Genomic DNA, 25,111 nt, shown 5'->3' on the forward strand with positions numbered 1-25,111 from the left:
CAGCACACAACTTCCCCCTGACATCCAACCTCCATCTGCCCTCCCTCAACTTCAAACCATTCCCCCTTGTCCTGCTGTTATCTCCCCTTTCCAAGAGCTGACTCCCCTCCTGTTTGTAGGCTCCCTTTAGGTGCTGGAAGGCTGCAATGAGGTCACCCTGCAGCCTTCTCTTCTCCAGGCTGAACAAACCTAGTTTCTTCAGCCTATCAGCCCGGATAAACTGCTAAGAAAAGATAATTATATAAGGCTTAACAAATTAGGGGCTGCTTTGCAAGTAAGAGAGATGAAGTGAACTGACCCCTCAGAGCTCACTTATTGTCTTCTCCCTAACAGAGCTAATAAACATTTTGTCAAATCTGTGTATTTTTTACGATCACTCACACTGCGAGCTGCTCTGTGCTGTGCTAACAGCATCCCAGGCTGGCAGGGATGATGGGAACAGCACAATGGTTCCATGCCATTGCCTCCTGCCTCCTCCGACCCATATCTGCACCACTGGAAGGCCTTGCACACTGCTCCCAACAATTCATGCACTGTGCTGTGCACTGAGACACTGATGGATGTGCGACCCAAGAATTCTAAACGTCCCCACAGGATATCAAATGCTATCCAGACCGTTTGTAAACGCTTTCCCAGCGCTGCGCAGAAAAGGAGCCAGTTCTCTTCGAATCTACTTAAGTGACATTTTTCTCTTATCTAAGAATCGATGTTTCTGTTTAATAAAATCATCTGGGCAAGTTACTGTTTCATCAGCTTATGCCTTCGTTAATAAATTCTGCTTGAGCGTTAAGATTACCCCCAGTAGAGACAGCTGGGAAACTGCAATATAAAGTCAAGCAGCGCATTTAATGACCAATGAACTTCTGGAAACTTAGTCCAAAATTATACATCATTGTGTCAGACGCTCTTAAGCAATATGCAGCTTGCTCTCCCTCTTCAGAAACATGAAACCCCCTGAAACCGCTACCACAAATTGTGAACCTTTTAAATTACTGCCAAGCCACCTGCTTTTCTCCAGGAAACTTCATAAAACTCTCCAAATTAGTAATGTCATTAAGTAAAGCTTACAGAACTGTTGTTATTCTGAAGGAGCATTAGCTGTTTAGCTTAAGGAAACCAGTAGGGATTTCTATCACGGACAGACCTGTCAAGTATATTGAGGAAACCCTTTCCAAGTGAAATGCTTCAAAATATCCTCAGAAATGCGATTCTTTTACATTTTAATCTTTCTGGGAGAGAATTGTGTTCTCGGGATTAAACTCATATCACAAAGAAGTTCAATTCAGGAGAGCACGTGGAAAAGCTCTCGGACTGTTTGAGTGTCTTCAATCGGCACAAAGAGCTCCATAAATCAAACGCCCGGTCCTGCATTTTTGAATGGCACTGGAAGAAATAGTGCTCGGGATGGAGGGGAAGAAGGAGCCCGATTTCCCCTGGCCCTTCTCTTTTTTGAATGGCCCTACACACAGTGGGCGAGGGTGGATTATAGGAATGCCTTCTGTCTAGGAGTCGGCCCGAGACGTACCATCTCATCTTGGAGTAATTTATCCAGTCAGATGATTTAGAGGACAGTCCAGTGGCACCATTTTTGGAAGGCAGAAGCAGAGGGGAAGGGATATAAATCAAAGGTGACTGGCAGGTAAAGGATATATGCAGCAATCAGCCAAACCATGTGCACGCTGGCACAAATTCAACAAGATCATTTATAAAAATTTTAAGTCAGGAGTACACAAAAGGGGGTCTGGTGCTAACTAAATCCACAGATAGATTACACGCCACCGAAATAAACACTTCCAGATGCTGGCACACAAAACCCTTTTACAGAAAGAAATGTTTTCTTTCATAAATCTGAAAGGAGGAACCTTGGGGTGGGGGCTGGGAGGGAAGGGGGCAAGATTTCCACACTGAGATTGGACTTCCTGCTGCTTTATAGAATCATAACTCCGATTTTTCAAACACACGGGGTTAACACTACAGAACAACAAATAACTGCAGACAATCGCTTGAAGCACAGACAAACACTTCACAAGATTCTAATTGCTTAATGAAATAAAATGTTGGGTTTGGGGTTTGTTTTTTTTTTGGTTTTTTTTTGCTTTCCAAATGAGAAATGAAAAATGTGTCAAGTTGACTTTTTATATATCAGAAAACAAACACAGAACAGAAGGAAAAGTTTTCAAATGCTTTCTGACATCAATACATACATTTCATTCTGGAAAGCTGATGAAGAATGAAATTCTGACTTCTTCAAAATCAGTATCAATTGATTTTGATTATCAGCTGGGGCAGCACATTATTTACAGTACCCTAAATATCACAGATGTTTGGTTTGATATGATTCCAGTGCACCTAATTTCTTTCAGAAACTGTATTCAAAAATGAGTATCACTCAAGTGCTTTAGAAAAACTTTGATGTAACATATCCACTTTGTGTATACTGAAACCATTACCAAAGACTGTATTCCAAAGCCTTTTTGACTACTGTTCTGGGTGGAAGTAGGCAGGAAGGAATTCCTTTCAGTCAAGAAGAGTAATTCTTTGACCAAAAGTGAAGCTGACGTTTTTCTGAAGTTCAGGACACCTAAAAGTAACGCGTTTTCCCAAATTTTCAGCTCTGTTTAATTCGCTTATTTCTACAAATATCATACTGACATTTCATCAGAGATTCATAAAATGACCACAATGCTCATCTGGTTTCAAACCCCCCCCCCCTGCTATGTGCAGGGTTACCAACCACCAGGCCAGGCTGCCCAGGGCCACATGCAGGCTGGCTTTGAATTAGGATGCTATAGGTGTAGAAGCAGGGCTGTTTGAAGGGCAAATCATGCAGGTCTTCAGCCCAGAGCATTCCCTGGCATTCCATGCTCTTCAGGCTGGGAATGCCAAAAGCAGCGTCATAAACATAGCTTGGTAAGCACTCATTGTTTCATGATGCTTATGCAATTTTACGGGGCTGACATTTTTAACAAGAGAGGGTTTAGACTAGCAAGTCATTTCATACTGAAATTACCTGGGGCCTGAAGGAGCATTTTCCCCAAAAAAGTAAATACCCAAACAAAAGTTGGTTATACCCTCTGTTCATTCAACACGCTCCATTTACGCCGCTGAATAATGGCCACTGTCTTCTGCAGGTCTGTGCAGTATCACAGTTTACATTAATAATCTCGGTTTCTCTTTAGCCAAACATCAAAAACACTTCATTTCAGAACTGGCATAAACCAGAGGGGACAAAGGCTCCGTTCGGGGAACACTTTCCCACCCAATTAGCACTGCTGTAGCTGACCGCTTTCCCTCTCCCTTCAGAGCACAGGATGCGATCCTTCTTCTGAGCAGAATGCATCTCAAGGCCATAAGTGCCACTGCAAACGTGCATTATTCACCAGGTGAATCATGTCAGAAATTAACGACTGCTCATATCAAGGTTTCAGGTATCTTGATCGCGGATTGTTTTTGATTAATGAGGTATTGTTTGTTACTCCAAGTATTAGAAATAAACCCTATTCAAGTAAGCTGGATGTGGCTCTGGGCAGCCTGGTCTGGTGATTGGTGACCCAGCACATAATGGGGGGTTGAAACTAGATGACTGTTGTGGCCCTTTTCAACCCAGGCCATTGTATGATTCTGTGATTAATTTTATAGATAAATATAAATCCATCTCTCAATGTAAAAAGTCTGCTAATCTTATGTAGGCAGATTTCCCATAGAGTTTCAACTGAATAAAGAAGTAAGACTGAGCCTGCAATGAATTAGTGGCCACAAAAGCAAGAGGATTTGGAAGCTGAGATGTAATTAGAAAACTACAGTATCACAGAAACAAATAGCACAACTGGAATAGTATGGTTGAGGACTACAAGCTTTTTAGAAGGGATAGGAAAGGAAGGAGGGGTGGGGGATTTGCCCTCTGTGTAACAAGTAGATAAACTGAGAAGAGCTGCCTCTGAGAAACAGCCCTAATCTAGTTGAGAGCTTGTGGGTTAAAATCAGAGACTGGACTAAGACATCTGGTGGTTGGGTCTACTATGGCTGACTGATCAGAGGAGCCTGTGAATGAGGCCTTCTTGTTCAGGTACAAGTGGCACTGTGCTCATAAGATCTCATTCTGATGGGGGATTACAGATACACAGAGATCTGCTGGGAAATCAATACAGTACCTGCAAACTTTGAAGCAGCCTGGGCTGCAGCAGTGCTCCGAGTCAGCCAGCACAGCTTCAGCAAGGGCAGATTGTGCCTCACCAGTCTGGTGACTTTCTATGGCTGACTGAGAGCAACAGTGGACAAAGAAAGGGCAACTGATATCATCTACCTGCACCTGTGCAAGGTCTTTGACATGATCCTGCACCACATCCTTATCTCTGAATTGGAGAGAGATGGATCTGAAGGCTGGATTAACAGGTTGATAAAGAAGTGGTTGGATGGTCATACTCCACGAAAGTCTGGACCATGCTTTACATTAGGCTGCAGTAAGCACCAGTCAGTACTGTCAAAAGACAATATATGGATAAAATATATGTCTAGACTACCTCAGACATGATACAACACAGAATAACATACAGTACACTTGCTGCTTTCCACTGTGGCTTGCACTTGGAGACAAAACCTAACTGCTCTAATTACGTTAGTCATTTTGACATAGCTATTAAGGTCAAAATATATGCAAACAGATCATTTTCACTACTTTAATGTTAGTTCTCATTTACCATATGATTATAAAACTTTCAAAAAGTGCTCTTTTTGTCCAAACCAACATCCATCAAATGCTGCTAAAGGATAAACCACACAGCTCAACTGTTCCTCCAAAACTGCATCATTAGGAACACCTATCACCAGCTCAGATGGAAGAGCAAGGACAATCATAACTAAACAGTGAAGAGAAGAAAAGTTGTCAGAAAATATTCCTGTTGGTGTCTGACAAATACGTAATAACCATCCTGAGAAAATAACCCCCAAATATTCTAATTTGGCTTTTAAACAAAAATGGAAATACAATACCACATATGTGGATGAGTTTTGTAGAAGTAGTGAGTGATAAAACTCATAGCGACAGTCGTGTTCTCCCCTTTGGAAACAACATTAGTATTTTGAAGTGTTCTACAAAAAACAAAAGTTCTTCACCTGATTTTCTTTTTATTTCTGAAAGAAAGTTATCAACTAAATAGTTGATAAGCAAAACTAATGTCACCTTCCCAATTCCATTAAGCTTCAACCCCTCAAAATGAAGAAGATTCAGTGAAACCAAATATAGTACTTGAATCACAACCCAGTTGTAGGAGGATTTTAGCTTGTACGTCTCAAGCTACAACAGAATGAAAAATCAGAGGCTTGGAGCCCCTGGGAACATTTTGAGTCTAGGTCAGTTAGGGTCAACTCATTCTCAAAGTGGAATGAAGTGGAAATGAAGTGGCAGCAGTCCTATCAGAATCAAGACCCTAAACTTTCAGGTGGAGAACCCAGAATCCTTGGAATCCCCATACTGGATGTAAGCTCCCACATTCCTTCTCACACACAGAGAAGCACAGAGTTAGAGGACACCCATTATCCTATAAATTACTTTGGTTTTCTAATTACCAGAGTCAGTCAGGGACAAAGGAGTTGGCATGGAAGTACGTGCCACATGTACTTTGAGGAATTCCATATGGCAGGGGTTTTCGAACTCAACAGCATCCCGAGATCAGCATTCAAATAAAATTTGCTTTGTTGCTGTCCTTGCCACTCATTTTGGTGCCTTTCAAAGAAGATCACCAAACACAGCATGTCAAACGTAGCTCAGTTAAAGCCAACGAAACTTTGCATGGATGACAGCAGCAGAAATTTTGGCAGATTGAGGTGTTTGTCACAGTAATGTTATAAAACCCAAGTACCACAACAACTATTATCTCTACTAGTGCTCTTCACCTCTATAATTGGTACAGTACTTGGAAATACTCAATTCCTCACACATCCATCTAACAAAACCAACTGTTACCTAACAGTCTTGAAATATTGGATGTGGCTCTGGGCAGCCTGGTCTGCTGGTTGGTGACCCTGCACACAGCAGGGGGTTGGGACGGGATGAGCGCTGTGGGCCTTTGCAACCCAAGCTGTTCTATGATTTTATGACTTATTTTTTTCACTCTGGACGATTTACAGCAATTTTCAGATGCTAACATCACTGGTTCTGGGTCAGACAATCACTAGTCCTGGAGGACCTCATTTAGGAAACACACCTGGATGGTTTTGGAAAACCAAAAAGAAGAGCACACTGGGACTCCAACCTCACAGAGTAAGTGTAATCTCAAATTCCTATCAAGTAAACCATTGGATGCTAAGTATAAAATGACACTGTATACAGGGTATATACAGGAATACCTCCTTTCTGATGTACTGTGAAGCTGTTATGATTCCCAGTCAAATGGATTCTTAGACACAACTCATTGTTTTTTTGCATTGGCCAAAGGGTCACAAAAGCCCTTTTACTAGAGAATCTGAAAAAATGGGAAAGAGTTGGGAAAATACACCACCAAAACATATTCACTCAAATTAGAGAAATTTAACCTCTCCTTCAAGGACTTCTTCACATGGGGCACTACTTCAACAACATTGTTTTTTCATCCAGACATATCAGGAGATCTTCCAGTTTTCATGCAATTCTAAAGACCATTGTGTCCTAATTTTTGTAGCATTTGGTAAAAAACACGGCCCCTTGTAATCTGTATTAAAAATACTTCTACAAGAAGTGCTTTCATCACGGTGGGCTCTGATGATCTGTGTCTAATCAAACATGGGTGAGATGTATCAGCACTCTTACAGCAGGTCCAGATCTTTCTATAATCAAATATGGCCATTTCTTCAGATTCAAAGAATCGTATGACATAAGTTAGGTTCATTTTCTAGGTCGTGCAAAAGCTTCAAAATAACTTTAGACAGAATCTGAGGTATTTTTTGCAGTATCAGAGGGAAAAACTATATCCGAAGGAATGGAGTTGCACTCATTTTTGTCCTTTGACATGAAGCTTCCATGAGATCCCATGACTGATGGCATTCAGAGAGGAATGCAGCCTGCCCGTAAGTGAACCTAACTCTGAATGCCTCCATCCTGAAGTCCATCCCCATTACATGGAACTTTCTTGATGAAAGATCGCTTTGCTTCCAGATGAAATTAGAACTAACATCTACATGTGTAAGATTGTTGCTCCTCTGATATAGCATACCTGGCTGTTCTGCTGTCAACTGGATGGCTGAAAAAAGGAGATACTGTCTAAGGAAAAGCCAAATAACCCACACCACAAGGAGGATGTAAAGTGGGAGGATAAACACAAGAGTAGAACAGTCTTTTAGAAGTTCTCTTCTGAACTGTGTCAAGTAAAGTATATCCAGACTAGCAGAATCAAGGTCCATACAACACAGACTACATGGTGAGTGGTTTAAACACTTTTTAGAGACTTAATTTTAGGTGTGCATCCGCAAGTTCTCAGGTCAAATATCAATAATGCATCACTGAAGACCATGTTACTCATGTCTTAAAGAAAGTTCCCCATCTTGTAACTGACGGAGGAGAAGGAAGGCAGGAGTTTTTCTCAATATTAGAGCCTGGTGTTGAACCTGGAGAATGTCTTTGCCGTTATGCATGGCTGTTGCTACTTGTGAGTTACCAGACAGTACAAGAAATTAGCTTTAGTCTAAGAACTATGAAATCCTAGTGGAGATTATTCTCCTTCAGCACCTGGGACTTAACCTGAGAATGTGGCACGGCTCCATGCATCCCTGACATTAGGCATGGTCACGTTATAGGAAGTGGAAGAAAAGGTATAAACTGGCTAAAAACAGTGGAAAGGTGATTTAAATGTACCAGGAGAGTACAGTAAAGCAGCTTGCTCCTCCACTTTCAGAAACAATAAAAAGGTGATGGAAAAAAACAAGATTCAAAACTATACAGCAGAGAGACAAACAAAAGGCTGTTAGCAACCACATCTTATAGAAAGGCTGTTAGAATTTTCTTCTCTGCTTTAGGATGCAAATGGGATTTTTCATACAGAGAACATTGATTTTTATAGCCTCTCATAATTTTGAATGAAGAGGTATATATACTATATGAAGAGGTATTACAGTGAAGAGATACTTTGCAGACCCAGGTTCTTAGTCATTTCTCCAGATGTACTGCTGATTCAGACTCTATTGGTACAAAGAACTATGTCTCTTAAAAAAATTCAGTCCTGTGTACGCATTTTAGGGTCTTAATGGAATATAAACCTCATAATAATTGTTATTTCTGTAGTGAGACAGATTCATTTACTTTCTTGCTTCTGTAATGGCAATGCTAAAGCAAATGATAAAAAGACATCAGAATATTTAGTAGATACACAGAAAAATTGTTTTTCTTTACTTAAAACAGACCCTGTAGGGGCACCTGTGGGTTATAAATTCTGATCTGACACGGAAGGTCAATAGTTTTAAGAGAAACAGAAGAGATGACATACACATGTATGCTGCATTTCCTACTCCTGAGTTCTCTACAAAACATACATATGCCCCATCCCTGGAGGTGTTCATGGCCAGGTTGTATGGGGCCCTGGGCAGCCTGGGCTGCTATGAAATGTGGAGGTTGGTGGGGAGTTGAAGCTTCATGATCCTTGAGGTCCCTTCCAACCCGGGCTGTTCTGTGATTCTGTAAAAAACCTTTAGGTAGAAGAGATGAAAGCTTGATATTACTGAATTTAATGACATATGCCTTTGATGAACATTCAGTACTTCTCTTAATCATTCACTAGGTTAACCCCCATCTTTGTCAACGAATGTAAGCGTCAAAAAGAGGATGATCAAAATTTTCATCATAGGCTTCACTGATTTGGGGTCTCAGTTTAAGAGCTGTCATAACTCATTTTTCAGGATGCTGCAAGTGACTGTTGGCTTTACAGGCTTTAGTTAGCTGTCTGGAAAGTATGCAGGTTCAACTGGTAGCCTGAATTCCAGCCTAAGTATCATGCCTAACACCACATAAGTCATCCATGACAACTGCAGAGATAAATTCTAGCTTTCCTGGCTCCCACGGTGGAATCTTTCCATATTACGGTTTCTGTTTCTCTACTTGTCCTTGATGTTTACTTCCTGCCCTCCCAAAACAATAACAGACTGATGGATCCAGCTGTCTAAGCTTAGGTACCTCGTGCAATTTAAGATGTTATGGGATGTCTCAAATAAGGCGTTCACGGCTGCCTAGTGGGTATGACAAGGAACACAAAGGAGATCTTTCTGGGCTAAAGATGCAAATCTGAAATGTTATTGCAATACATCTGTCTTTAAGCAACCAAATCAAGTCTGAAGCATCCAAAACAAGTACCCCCAAAAGCGCATAGATGTCACACTATGAGGAGCTTATCGAAAAAGTCAGAATCTGAGAAGAAAAGCCAAAAACCAGCTCAAGCTCCATCACTGTTGAGTGGAAAGACGATAGCAGTGGGAAAAAAGACTTCAGACAGAACAACAAAGGTAAACTGAGTCTACAAGTTACAGTTGTGGCAACCCATCTTCAGGCATTTGTTTCTGTGTACTTCAATGCAGCTACCTTTGGGAATCTAAGTTGAAATGCTCTCATGACTGAGTGCTCAGCTTCTTCTACAAGCAGACCTTGATCTGCATGAGTATATTCTGAGCTTCAGTCCACTGTTATCAAGCACACTGCCAAGGTTCAGATATTCAGTATTGTCTCTGACTGGTCCCTACTGAATATTCCCAATTATGGGAAAATTTGGGATCATATGCTGCTTCTACAAATCAGAATGCTACTTCTGAAATGAATCCCTCAAGCCATGCCCATTAAAATCACCTTTTAAAACAAATTAGAGATTTGAAGTCTCTAATCACTGTGACTTAACGACTGGACTCCGATAAAACACAGTGGATAAAAGGAAGAGTATTAGCCCCAATGAACTTCTCACTTGCATGCCAGAGAAGAGAACGTGGGACAGGACAGACAACAGATTTCCAGCTCTTAGAAGCACTGAACCTGCAGTTGCTCAGCATCACAAGAAGCCACAAGAAGCATTACTGAGAGAAGCCACTTTTCCTCCTGGTTCAGTCATCCCACGTAGGAGGTAATGCAGGCATACAAAGAAACTGTTGTGAAGGTGGTGGCAACTGGAGAAAGCAGACCGTTCAAAAGCAATATTGCCATGCCTCTGCCCCCAATAGCGAGGTAAATCATTTTTTAAATCAATAGTGTGAGAGCCTGGCAATACAAAAAGGCAGAGCTGAAGGAAACATCAGCCTACATTCAGTTTATGTTTGTGCCTTCTGCTTCTGTAAGGAACTTATGGGAAGTTTGGAGTAGTTTCTTTTAGTATAACTATGATTGATAGCAGTGAAAAATGGACAGACTGGCAGATCCAGATGCATACATTACAATACCTTTCACAATGCTCCTTATGATTGTTTTTTACTTAAAAAAGGAACTGCATTACACTTCTACAACTTCTGTATATTCTACAAGATTATCCAAGATTCCTTCTCTCTTTCTTGGCTTGTTTAGTGAGAATTTACAAATCTCATTAACCCTGCTGATAGCAGGTACTGTCAACAAATTAAATTGTTTGGCTAGTTGGAAACTTTGGGGAATTCATAAGACTAAACTCTTCTCTGTTTTGGACTAGAAATGCTACTGTAAGTGATACTAATTTGGAATTTGTGAGGAGCAAAGGAGAGAGGTAATATTATGTAAAGAGAATTCATTACAAATACGCATCCGCTGACATTAATAACCCCAACACCTAATTCTGTTCACAAGCATCATTTTGACACTAGGGAAACCATAACTTCACATACGCTTTTCAGTCTTGTTCCTTGCTTCTGAGGTCAAGTACCACTGTTTCCTTGATATTTCTGCTATTCCATATAGATTTCATGTAAATAAATTTCCTTTGGATTCAGAATTATTTTCCTCTAGTAAAATCTCTCCAAAAATGTTCAGTTTCTTCCTGATTTAAGGAGCTGAGATCTAGTGTTCTGGGTGGTTGTTTTTTTCCTATGACCATTTCTCTGACTTTCATTCTTTTCTAGATTGAGATGTTTTGAGGTAAGTCAGAATATTTGTCACATAGAACAGCAGATCACAGAAAACAATCCTAGTTATGACATTATAGCCTGACTACTTACACATTTTTATCAGCTGAGAAATTTAAATGAAAGATTTTTTTTGGCTGCTCTGGACAATGGAATTGCCATTTGCACAGAAAAAAAAAAAAAATGATGGCAAAACCCCATAACCCATCAGTTACACACACAAACTCAGTTCTAATGCATTTTAGTTGAGGTTCAAAGTCATCTATAGAAACCGATCTCTTCTTTCTCCAACCCTAAATGTGTCACTTGAGAGTCCAGCTTCCAATAAGAGCAGTAATGGACACACAACTAATTTTAGAATATAAAGTGCTCCTCACCATTTTGGAATACATATAATTTAAAATAACTGTAAGCCTAAACTTTGCAAAAACAGAAAATTCAAGCACTAACAACAACAACAACAAAAAAAGCATAATTTGTAATTGAAAGAAAATAATATTTAAAAGAAAAACAAAACAAAACAAAACAAAACCTTTTTGTCCTTCCAAAAAGAGACAGAAATTACAAAGTTTTATTTCCCGGGAGAACGATGCCACTTTTATAAAGAAAATTACAGTCACCACAAATTGCTCTCAACAATTCCAAAGCTTCTTCATTTGACCACTTGAAAATCAAAGTTCTTTAAGATTATAAATATAACTTTTTATAGCTCTGTTATTACGTACTGTGAATGGGGATAGGGGGCCAATCTTGTGGCCGTAGCGCCGAATGGCCTCTCTGATGTGGCTGGGCTGGATGGCATCGCTTTGAGCCTCCATACCACAGGCTGCAGCGCTCTGCAACAGAAAAACACATAAATTGTTACTAAATCAAAAACACACAACAGACCTACAGTGCATAAAGTATGAAAATAAACCTTTATAAGATCGACCAATTTTTTTTTTTTCCTAAGGATACACATCACTGCTGCCACACAGCACTTTAGAGAAAAAAAGCTATTAACAAATCAAAGAGGACTTTTACATGAACTCTGCTTAAGAGACCCAAAGAACACCATATTTGTCCTCTTAAATCTTTCGCCTAGTGCTGCTGTATGTTGCAATTGAAAAGAGCAGCAAATGTTCTAAGTGAAATGAAAGGGTCATATAAGTCACGCTGCAATAACCACAGAAACTATTTTTAAAACATTTCAGGCTTTCATTATGATGTCAAGGGGTGGGGAAAATATTGAAGAAGTAGCCCAAGTGGAAAGCAATTTGACACCAAAATCGCCAATAAGTGATATTAGGCTGACATTTTGGAGATGAAACACGTGGCATTATGGTGTGAGAGAGACGTAAAAAAATTAAGTATCTAAAGATGGAACATCTTCAAATTTCAAATAATTCTTTGGAGGACAAACCCTAAAGAGGAGGAAGAAGACTTTGCTGCTACCTGTACATTGATTTTACTGAACATCCCCTGAATTCTAAAGGAAAAAGCTACTATTTTCTCCTTTCTGGTCAAAGGAATGGATTGGGATTGTTCAGTCTGGAGAAGAGGAGGCTCAGGGGAGAACCTCATTGCAATTTACAACTTCATAAAGGCAGGCTACAAGGAGGAGGGGTCTGGCCTCTTCTCCCAGGCAACAAACAGGACCTGAGGAAATGGTCACAAGTTGTACCAGAGGAGGTTTAGGTTGGACATGAGGAAGAACTTTTTCTCTCAGTGGTCAGGCATGGAATGGCTGCACAGGAGGTGGTGGAGTCGCCGTCCCTGGCAGTGTTCAAGAGGCGGCTGGATGAGGAGCTGTGAGGTCTGGTTTAGTGCTGGTGGTAGCAGTGGTGATGGGAGGGCGGTTGGACTCGATGGTCCTGGAGGTCATTTCCAACCTTGTGATTCTGTGATTCTATGACTGCTTGCCAGGTTTATCAGAGTGATGGCTGCTCAGTCATAAATTCATGACTATTAGTGAATGACAAAAACTTGTATTGAACGCTGAACATACACTCATACATGCTTCCCCTGTATGTTCGCACTACATATCAATGCTTTCAAACACGGAGGACATTTTTTACACAACATTTTATTTCAAGAGTGCCAAGTCTACTGAAGCCTGTGCACATATAAACAGAGTAACTGATGATATGGTGGTGGATTCTTCCCTTGTTGACTGATGTTCATAACGGGAATGTGAAACTCAAATATTTTCTGCTGGCCTCGGCCTTCATGGACTGAGAATAACATTCTTCACCAAGTTAACTCGTTTGTTGCAATGCTTCACTTGTATCCAGCACACACCTAATCAAGTTGGGTGACTCGTGGGAACATTTCATTAAAACTGTGCACCTTTTAGGACATAATTATTTTAAAAGGCATTAAGTCAAACACTAGGAATTAACTGAACATAAACTCACAAAACTGGTGAAATATGAGGTATCAAAAATTCAATCTCCAGCTAAATTCCTGTTCCTGGGAGCAATAATAGTAATTGGCCGCAGGCACAAAATATGGATATTCAACTGCAGTATTAAAAAGGAAGAGGAAAAAGCAATCTAAATGTCTTCAGAAAGGTTTTACAACTCACTGAAATTTGGACCTATTGGGAGTATCCACAGCCCTGATGAAATTAGAGGGAGAAAATAAACCTTTTTCTAACTGTCATTATAGAATCACAGAATGGCCTGGGTTGAAAAGGACCACAATGCTCATCTCGTTTCAACCCCCCGCTATGTGCAGGGTCACCAATCACCAGACCAGGCTGCCCAGAGCCACATCCAGACTGGAAGTTACTGGTAAAATTCTGTGAAAATGGGTACTGATTGTGTAGAAGAATAACAGAGATGAAAAAATCATGTCACCATATTGTTTTGCAGCAAAATGAGTACTGCCATCACTTTCCCCACCCCTTCCCTCTTCCCCCCCCCCCCCCCCCAAAAAAAAAAGCCTTAAGGGAATAACAGCGTTCTTCCGAACCAGTTTATTTAATCAAATCTATTTCCCTTGTGGTTTTAAGGTACATAGACCTCTCTCACACCGAATATCCAGGATCTACAACAGAAGACAGGAATTGTAATATTTACATTTCATGGACTGAACATGAGACGTCCGTATTTTATGCAAAGTAAACAAATATTTAGCTTGAATGCAACCAATTGGCACAGAAATAAAGGAGGTCAGGCAAAGTTGTTACAGGCAAAGAAGGCAGATGCCTAAGGCTGCTGAGAGCAAGGCAGTCACAACAACCTCTTTGCCTACTTTGCTTACACTTTGACCCTCCAAACCAACTCTTGCTGTTTATGTCGGTGAAGGGGGTGTTATTTTGGGTGGTGCTGCAGCTGTAGAGGAGCAGCTCCTCTTAGAAGCAGCATCTGTTGGCATTACTGAGAAGACTTACCCTAGTTCTGACAGAAATAATGTTAGACTGTATTTTGGCCCCTACTCTAATGCCGGCAGTAACACAATTTAAAATTAATGTAAATTAGTATTATATTAATAATTATAAATGACACAATTATATCCTCTCTCTCTCTATATATATTGTCATGCTTCTGTACCTTTTTCCTTTTCCTCTGTTTAGATTTGGAAGAGTCCTGCCCAATCCCTCCATTCCCCAGCGCTCCCGATGGTGTCTTCCCAAGATGCTGCTGCCCTGCAGGTGCTGGTGGGGTGGGCGTAGGGGGTGGTGTGTTTTCAGGAGACTCAAGGCCAGTCTTCACACCTGCAGCCTGCCCTAAGAGATGTGGCTACGAAGACAAGATGCCCAACAGCAGTTATGGAATCAAATCACAAACTGGTTATGGCCTTCTCAGCTCTACTGTTAGATCTGTTAATCTACTGTTAGAAGAGATGCGATACAGCACTGTTGGCTAATTCTAGTGTTTACCATCACACCTGCTTCACAGCAATGCATGCCTTGCAGAACCTATTCTACTTGTATCTGCTGACAAATATGGACCTGAACGTTAATCTCTCAGTATGCAGCAGAGAGAGCCTTCAATAGAGAGAGAGGAAATTTCCACTAAAGGAAAGAGAAGTGACATTTAAATAAAAAGATGCTGCTAAGAATTTAAAATTTGGAGCTAAGACTATATCACCTTTCTTCTTACATCCCTAACTCTGTTAATGAACTCCACAGCAGAAGCCCATATTAATACCATGTTTCAATAAAACCTATGTAGAATGCAGCTACTAAATAACAATACCTGTACAGAATGCAACTACCAAATACACGTAATACTATATGGAATATGGTAACAAAATAGATTTATTCACATTCCCCTGCATTATTATCATATAAATATGTGAGAAAGCAACATGTACCTCAGTAGAGTTGTGATACTGTATGAAGGTGGCAGATATGGCATGACTGAATGGGTCACCGGCCTTAGGAGTCATGTCTTGTTTAACCAAAAGGGCCAAGTCCACCAACTGCAGAGGCAAAAACAGCCAATAAATACGCTGGTTTATGCATCATGAACGCAATTGTAACAAAGAAGAGATAGGAGGAGTGGGCTGAGGCAAATTACTCTTAGTGTTTCTCCGTAGAAAACAAAATTACTGAGATTTTTTAGCCTAAGGAACCTCTTTTCCACTTCTGTAAATAAATGGAGTGATTTATCTACCCAAGAGGGCTTGGCTTGGCACTAAGGTGACGTTTTGTTTTCCAGGAAATCCTGCTTTTTAATCCAATTGTGCAATCGGCTCGAATGAGCCTCAGCGTGTTGCCAAAGGTCACATAGCAAAGTGTGTGGTTTCAGTTTGGATTTGAATAAAGCTCGTGCTGGACTCCACTCCCCTCTGTTAGAAAACATTTCTAATTGTGTGTTATCAGATGGGTGACCATGGTACGGCATACATTTGCTGTAGAGCAAACTGAAGGACAGGTAGGGATTCAATCAACCCGCTTGGCCCAGTTAGCGTATCCCAAAGTCACCAATTCATGCCTGTTAGTTACTGCTCAGCCAGGCTGCTCCCTTACCTGTGCCACAGTCTCGTAGGCTAAATATGCCAAAATCTCCATTGCAACCGCATTTGGCTTTATCTCCATGCTGCTACAATCCAACCAGTCACGAAACTTGGATGCTTTCTTTGCTGTCAGTTCAAATCATGGGGGAAAAAGGAAATGTTAGTGGCAGGTAGGCCAAAATAATGTGGAAATACTGTGAAGGTAACACAGAGTGTCAGTGTAATTCAATCGGCCACAGAGGGAATTAAAAATGGAACTAGTGAGGAAAGGCAACTGTTTCATACACAACATTTTGGAAACCCATAAGCAGAAGAAGGGAGAAGAACGTTCCAGACATTTCAGAAGAAGGACCTACCTCAGAGGACAGTAGACAGAATAAATCTGATTTGAAATGTATGATGGTAAAAGAAGTAACAGGATTGCACTGCAGCTTTGACAAATGGCAGAAAAAGGCGTTTGAAGAAACCAACCCAAACCTGAGGTTTGGAGCCCAGATAAAAGGGATATAATTGAGTTAACAAAGTGAAGACAAATGATGGACAGTAGAAGGAGTCGGAAGTGCTGTGCTGTACTGAGCGGAGGTTAGGTGCTGACAAGCCAGCCAACATGATTTGTGGAGGAGTATTTTTTAAATTGTGCATCGGAGGTAAGGACATAATGTAGATCTGCAAATGATCAACACTGAGACAAGAGCTTCACACTGCTCATGGATGAGATCGCTCAGGAAAAAGCACGGAGAAAAATATGGAGCAAGGCAACATGAGAGACTTTGCTGAGAGGGTAAAAGAGATACCCAAATGGAACTGAAAAAGCATCATGGAAAGGCACATAAAAACCAAAAGAAGGATGAGTTTACTTCAGCCAGAGGCAGGAAAGCTGATCACAGACAGAAACAAATCACACAGAGGTCTTAATATGAGGACAGGACAGTCACAATGCAGTGAGTACCCTGTATTCACCTAAAACAGCTCTTTCAAAGAGGGTCCTCACTGAGGAGTAAAAAGCTAAAGAGAAGGCAGGTATCAAACAGAAACAAACGTCAATATAGATTATTTTTTAGGATGGAATGAGATCCCACAGTGTCTGAGCCTTTGGTGGATCTCTTCTTCTTCTGCCTGCCTTTAAAGCAGCACAGAATGTGGTGCTGTAATCAGCAACATACACAGCCAGAACAGACTTCTTCAAGTCCAAGATCTGATCTCCTGGGACCTAATATTCATGCATTTATATTACAGTAAAAAGGGTTTACTACTCGAAACAATAAATTTTCATTAATAAATTCAATTTTTAATAAAATAAAAAGAAAATTAGCAAAAATAACCTTTCTGTTACTTTGGAACAAATGTTCTGCTTGGCCATCAGCATGTGCTATCCAATTGAGTTCATATTATGCAACAGAATTTGTTATGAGTCTGTGATTAAGGACTGTAATTCTCTTAGTCTTTAACGACACTAAACTTCAGTGAGAAAGAAGTGCACAGATACGGTCATTTAAAAACACTACTAACATACCACGGAGGTTATTTTATAAATCACAGTCCCTTGGTCAGCAACATTCGAGTAGTTTTTGCAAATTAAGATCTGCATTTGCTCTCTCTCCAGACGACTGTTTGGGGGTTTTAAAAATGGCTTCATCACAAACCTCTCGTTGGCTGAAGTCACCCTGATCTGAGGTATCATTCATCTAATGGCTCACAGATGCGTGATGCCAAATTGCGACCGAGCGCACAAAACATACTGAGCTAGGAAAATAAATGCCTACAAAAAGCGTTTTCTGACATTTGCTGACACAGAACAGTGTTTCCAATGTGTCATTTGTTTGTCACCAATGACTCACTCGTTCTTCGAATTTAAGAGTCCTGCTAGGAAGAACAAGATAAGGTCTCTCATTTAAAGACATCATTGTGCTCAGTGCATGGTGTCGGCTCATGTGCTGTTTTGTCACGATTTTTAAGGGCTCTCTAACGTCGCTTTTTCTGACATTCGACCTTAAGCCTTAGTCATCACTTAAGTGCCTCTGTAATGATGTTTTGCTACATGATCAAGCCCATTAATTTACAGCTCGTTATAGTTGTGGCCCACAAGTACTTCTAGTAAGTTGGTTTTCAGTGCTAGTAAAGCCCTAATTCTGTCATCATGTTATTAGTGTTGGAATGGCATATACTGATGAATTTGGCCAACGTTGAATAAATTCCACAGCAGGAGCTTACAGCTTAAAATAGAAAAAGACTCTTTAGTAAGTTCTTTGTGTCACTGCGGATACAGAAATAAAAGCAAAACTTGCTGCTCTTCTCTAATTTTAGATGCATTCCTTGGGACCTGCAACTGTGACGTGTTATTAATGTGCTGCCCATACCAGCACCACGACAGACCTCAGGCAAGCATGGCTGCTGCAGCCCATTAACTCCTTACAAGTTCTATCTCTGCAGCAGTTCCCAGCAGCCCAGTATCTGAATCTGGTAAACCTTCACACAAACACTCTGCTAGATAGCCTGAAACCATGCAAAATTAACCGTTCCCAGGAATTATGAGGACAAAGTATTTTTTTTTATTATTTTTTATCGTTTCCTTTTTATACTTGTATTATTGTGGGTAAAACAAAAGTGCTTTCAAGGAGCACGAGGTTCTGCCTCTTTCTCTACGACATGAAACAACAGTTGAACACCTGATTGCAACGCAGCCGTTTTAATACTTACAAAAACTCAACTGCCGACTTTCACAGAATTCTGCATACTGGACTGAGTCCATCATCCGTGTTTGTCTTTCTGCTCTCTGACAAAAGAGAAGCACATGATGAACCTTATTCCAGTAAGAACTGCATTCCACAACAGAGATTATAGCAGCACGGTGCCCCTGCCACAACCTTCCAGTGACCCCTCCCCAAATTAAACGTGCATTGACCAATTTCAGATGCAGAAATACAGTCGCTTCTCATTGGCCCCACGAGTTAAGATTCTCAGAGAGTGTGTCCACTTCCAGTTTAAGATTCTGCTACAGGAGAAGAAAGTAAATCAGAGCTTAAGAAAAGTGGCTTAAAATGTTCACTGCTGGATTTAAGACTGAGCACGCGCCTGAGATCTGTTTACTTCAAGAGGTGCAGAGTGGATTTTCACAGGGTAAGGATCTGGTCTCTAGAAGAGATCAAGCTGTTCAGATATTGGGGGCAGGAAGCGGTAGTTAGGTTAAAGAGAACAATTATCCTTCTCAGATGAAGACAGTGAATCAAGTCTCTTAAACAAGGAAAGCATACTATTTGTTTTACACATCAAGGAAACAAACATAACCATCTTCCAAACATAAAAGAAACCATTAAACCTGGCAAGAGCAGAACTATAGTTCAGAATACAGAGCAGTGTCAGGGGAGGCTGACGGCCCTGCAGTTGGTCCATACAGCTCAAGACCCCGTGACTGCAGGAGGTGGACTACAGCTGTGTAGGCATTACAAGCAATAAAACAAACAAAAAGCACACGCACAATTTTTTTCTTTGAGTCCCTGGGCTCCTCTGCGTCTGATGAACTGAAATTTGCAGAGCCCATTAATCTGGTTTAGCAGAACATTAAAGCGCTGTTGATGAGAGTATTTGAAGACGGGCAACGCAACCAACATTTGGCCTTGAAACTTTCTAATATCAGAAAAAAATCAGTACTTCAAATACTGTTTCTTCCTCTGTTCTCTTCCTGCTCTTCTATGACAGTGCAGTCCAGCCATTAGAAGATCTCATGGACAGACATCACGTTCAACCTAACTGTGAATGGAACCACCTGCCATTCAGGAACACACCTTCTTTCCTTCTTTCTTTTCATCTCTACCCAGTCAATCATTTCTGCTGCTTTTTGACTCTTCGTCAACCAGATAGAAAACATTCCCTTTAAGTACTTTTCAATAGTTCCATGCATTCTTCTGGCATCTTGACTACATTTTGTGGAGCTGCTTTTTCAGATAAGTAAAACTTCTCAGCCAATCTATTCCAGCAAGACATTAGGTCTAAATTTATTTTGTATTCTGTAAAAATAAACGTCACAATAACTTCAATCCTCATCTAGCATGATCAGAACAGAGATCTGCTTTGCCTCTGAATTAATTCAGTCATATTTTTCAAGACAGAAAGAACCGCCAGGATCACCTAATCTGATCTTCTGCATAGTGCAGGACACTTCTCACATAATATACTAAAATTCAGTTATAGGAATTCTTGCATAACTTTACTACATAGAATCATAGAAACATAGAAATTATTCTACATCTTTGAAGGGCATCTAATTTTAACTTAAATATTTCACACATTAAGAGATTGCATTCAAATAATTTAATCTTCTTTATGCAAATACGGATTACATTCTGCAATCATTTGTGTCTGCCAGTCACAAATTGCTAGTTGGACATTTTCAGATAATGATGAAATAAATAACAGAACCACTGGTAGGTAACTGAATGGACTAAACTTCTCTACATGTGACACAACTGTCCTAAATTTGTACACATCAGCGTTCAGGCTCATAGAACTGATGGCTGAGATCCAGCTGACCTCCTTCTGCTCTATAGTCCAGTCTAAAACAGGACTCCTGCCTACACAAGATCAAGTCAGCCATGGCTCACTCCAGCAAAGTCTTAGACTCATAGAATCACCAAGGTTGGAACAGACCTCCATCTCATCCAGTCCAACTGCCCACCTACCACCAACATTTCCCCACTAAATCATGTTCTTCAATACAACATTTAAATGTTTCCCAAATGGGAATGGTAACTCAACCACCTTCCTGGGCAGCCCATTCACTCTTTTGGAGAAGTTTTTCCTTACTTCCAATATGAACCTCCCATGGCAACATTTCCTCTAGTCCAACCCCTCTCACATGGGAGAAGAGGCCAACCCCCACAATTAATACTAGACTTTTGTTTAATACCAGTTTTCTGCTCCATTTTCTCAAGATTTCTTTGAAATGGAAGGATCCAAAACACTGGCTGTTACATTGCAGATTTGGCCTCAGTAACGTCAGGTAGAAAGGAATGACTACTTCCTCCAGCCTGCCAGGCACATTTCCCCTTCTGCTGCTCACTGAGAGCTTTGTTTCAGCTATGATGAGAATCTACTGCTAACTGAATGCAACCTGCTGCCTCCCAGGGCTGCTGCACAGCCAGGTGGGACCCACGGGTGCTGCTGTGCAGGGTTACTCTGTACCTGATGTGGAAATTCACTGAAGTTTCCATTGGTCCAGGTATCAAGTTTTCAAGATGCGATTGGACTGAAGCTCTGTCAATCAGTGTAGCAGTAATTTGCAATCGTTGACAGATTGGCAGAATGTGTGCATTTTGTGGTTTTGCCAATACAGGGGGGAAGATATGGGAAAATTGAAAAAATGCTATAAACTGTATGCCATGCTTCCTTTTAAATCTACAAAAAACAGCCCATTTGCTCTTTTCCCACAGACTTTATTCTTTCAACTATCATTTTACAAAAAATGCTTAAATTTTATAAATATGAAATTCTCCAGATTCTCTTTTGGAAAGGAGCAGCATTCCAACAGAACTGAAGTCCTCTTTTATCAGTATACAAGCAAGTCTGCTGAGAGTCATTCCTGCACGAAGAAACAGTGAAATCCTATTGCCATGCTGCCTTAAAGCAATCTCAACTTGAAACCTGATTAAAGAAATGACTTGAATTATACCATCCCACCAGTTTATCAAAATGTATTAAATATATATGTATGTATGTAGTTTTCACTCCCTTTACAGTAGTACTAGTCATTCTAAGTAGTTAAGAAGCTGAATTATGTGGTGCACAGCAGACTGAAAATACTTCACATGCTTTCCTTGGAACACGCTGAAGGACACAGCAGATAGGACCTGGCACAGTACATTTATGCTTAGTCTTCCAAAAATGTGTTGCATTATCTCTCTCTTTCAGCATGAAGAATTAAAAAGAAAGACTAAAGAGAGACAGGAAAGAAAAAGTGAAGAGTTCAATGTTGTCAGCTGCCATCCAAGATGAAAAATAATCTTATTCTGATTCCATTTCAGAGCTGTCACACTTGAGATATCAAGGTCTTTGTGCTGGGGGAAAGGCAAGAAGCCAAATGTTAACTTGCTTACCAACTATTGAGTGTTTGAAGGAAATGTGCTGAGTTGCTGCTAAGCTGGAACATTTGAAAATGGTGTGTGGCATGGTTGGACACCCCTGTGTTTGGCATCAATGTTAATGACAAAGATGTTGGCTCCCAAACTGCCTGCGTATTCAAACCGTGGCATGATTTCCTGCTTTCCATACTAAATACCTCCTCACGGTGCACCTACTGCAAAAGGAGTTAGCTGACTACTCCATAGAAGAAAAAGCTCTCCGGCTGCAACTATAATTGGAGAAATAAAGCAAATTTTGAAGGGTTCAATATTGGAAGGCTTGCAAGAAGTTAGATAGTTCTGCTACTGGCTTCAATTCTACCAGCATCTCATCTGGAGTCCAGCATCTTTTAAAGATTAGACTGAACAATCTATGATGTTTATGAACAATTTATGAGCAATCCTCTGTAAACAGGCATTGGTTCATACTATTGGTGATAGGTGGATGGTTGGACTGGATGATCTTAGAGGTCTTTTCCAAGCTTAAGGATTCTGTGACATGCTGAAAACACATTCTCTAAAAATCTTATAATCTTGAAATTCTCTGAGAATTTCCACTATCCGAAGATTTCTGCTACGTAAAGGAAAAAAGTAGCTTTCCAATGATCACCTGAATTGGTTAACAAAAGAAAAAGGTGCTTCATGAGTGAGCATTTGCAAAGATTAATCTCACTCAGAGTTTTATACAGAATATAAAAACGCCACTTGGGAAAGATCAATAGCTTTTGTTACACTAAGCTTGATTTGGCTATAAAGCACAGACACACGGGAGGTTTTTATCATTTTTACCCACCTCTTATAGAACATACCATACATTCTGCAGTAACCATTAATCTGAACAAACCTGCATTACACAGAAGGCCTTTGATGTAACACTGTTTATGAAAGCTCACTTGAGTGCAAACTTCCTCGAATCTTCGTTATTAAAAGAAAACACGAGGTCTTTCTCAGACAGACAAAGATGATTTCTATTTTAATAGAGATGTCCTGCTGTGGATGGTAACAAATACAGATCAAAGTAGGCTTTAAAACAATCACGATATTTTCTGTTTAGGGACAAAAGAAAGAATTCATTTGATGAAGGACATCTACAGCATGCTAATTAGTCATCTGAAGTTCTTTTAGTCAAAAAGATAATAAGGTACTTTCAAAGACCAACTTCTTCCTGAAGCAGACGTTAGCAATAGGTCAGATGAATCACATCTGTGAATTTCTCAGTAGTTCATTAACTGTGGACATCAGTGATGGAACCCTTACGTTACAGACGTGCATGAAACGCCGGATGAGCCCCGTGACTGAAGGATAGCTTTGCCAGCAGAGCAACACAAAAGCCAAGTCCAACGAATGACTCAGTAAATTTGGTTCCTGCTCTGCTCTCGAAACCATATAACAAAGGCAGCTTTGTACTCTGGGCGTGTGTCAACTCTCTCCATCTTTCTTTAAGTATTTAAAAATGAAAGCTAACAGAGCAGATAAGTAGCAGGAAGGGAGCTGGCAAGACGGTTTAAGATTATGTAAAAATTTCAAGGGAATCCTAAAGAACGAAAGCAAATGGAACCTTGTAGACAATAACAAAATTAATGGAATAATTCCCAGTAGTCACAATCTCACTGCTTGAGGAATAAATAACAGTGACCTCCTTATAGGAACTCACCACTGCTCTAATATTTCCCTTTGAACATATGCAAAATCTCCACATACTGTATTTATTTGAATCAGCTCCATATCACATCCAAATTCCTTGTCTAAATTTATTACTGTGAGTCTGAAATGTGGAGTTGGAACCAGCAAACGAAACATTTCCAGTTCATGGGATACCTTTGATTTCTGCAGGAAAATATTTTTTTCTGTTACTGTAAGCATCATCATGAATTTTCTAAAAGCATGCATTACATTTACAGCTATCTTCTACCAGAGCTTTCCAAAAACGGTAAAACATTTTGGGATAAACGATGTTACCACACTTAAAAAGTGATGTGGGATTTATGAATGTATGAAAAAGACTGAACTTCCCTCACTTTTCTGATTGGGGACACTGTAACACCTTTCTGTGGTTTCCATCTGGCTGTACATCAAAACCTTTACATACCAGGTTAATATTAGGATACTTTTATGTCTTCTGGAAAGCATTCTTCCAAACACTTCTCCTGACTCTTTACTCATTCATGGATGAGGTTAAGCTCAGCATCTTACAAGAAAGGCATTCAGTCATCAGACTGAGCATCACCGCATTGCCCACAAGATGCAAACAGCAAGGCACTCCCTTCTGTATGATGAGATTTACATTTTGTCCCAAATTTACATCAACATCAGTGACAGAATCTGTTTAAAAATAAAACATTTGTGGAGGTTCACATGTAAGTAAAAGGAAAAGGAAAAAAAAAAAAATTAGAGTATTTCTTTTAATTTTATGACCAGAGATACAGATAGATGATTAACAAAAGTGCAGATAGATAAAAATATTCTTTAAAATGCGTGTTTATTTAATATTTAAAGTGGATTCTCACAGTTATTATACTATGCATCACTTGAAGAAAATCCCTAAGTACCTCTCATCCTGATAATGTTTCCCCACCATTATCAATAGATTTGGTTTTGTACCCACTTTAGGCACAGACACTTGCATCCAGAGCAGGAAATCACAGAACCATAGACTGGCCTGGGTTGCAAAGGAGCACAATGCCCATCCAATCCCAACCCCTGCTGTGTGCAGGTCGCCAACCAGCAGCCCAGGCTGCCCAGAGCCACATCCAGCCTGGCCTTGAATGCCTGCAGGGATGGGGCATCCACAGCCTCCTTGGGCAACCTGTTCCAGGCCACTAATTTACTAATGAATCTATTTCATTAATTACAAGGATAAGCAGAATTTAGATTTAGCTCATCCATTTTCCGTGAAAAATCCAAATGTGGAAACTATTACGATGAATTTATTTAAGAAGTGCATTCACAACTTTCTATGACTACATGAAGGTGTGAGTAAGCAGACCCTAAAAAATCAGGGTATTTTATTGTTGTTTTTA

General features: G+C 40.2%; 1 protein-coding gene across 2 annotated transcripts in view; it reads right to left on the reverse strand.

Moving 5' to 3' along the window:
* SUPT3H (SPT3 homolog, SAGA and STAGA complex component) overlaps positions 1-25,111 on the reverse strand; it is a gene marked incomplete at both ends in the record, with an annotated part of 256,234 nt that overhangs the window by 41,409 nt on the left and 189,714 nt on the right. For both annotated transcript variants that reach the window (XM_079532801.1, XM_079532800.1), the window contains 4 exons: positions 11,757-11,867; positions 15,334-15,441; positions 15,992-16,104; positions 18,676-18,751. In XM_079532801.1, the coding sequence (XP_079388927.1) occupies positions 11,757-11,867; positions 15,334-15,441; positions 15,992-16,104; positions 18,676-18,751 (408 nt within the window). The remainder of the gene's footprint in view (positions 1-11,756; positions 11,868-15,333; positions 15,442-15,991; positions 16,105-18,675; positions 18,752-25,111) is intronic.

The sequence above is a fragment of the Tetrao urogallus genome (genome assembly GCF_951394365.1).
Source record: "Tetrao urogallus genome assembly, chromosome: 2".
In the NCBI taxonomy this organism is placed as follows: Eukaryota; Metazoa; Chordata; class Aves; order Galliformes; family Phasianidae; genus Tetrao; species Tetrao urogallus.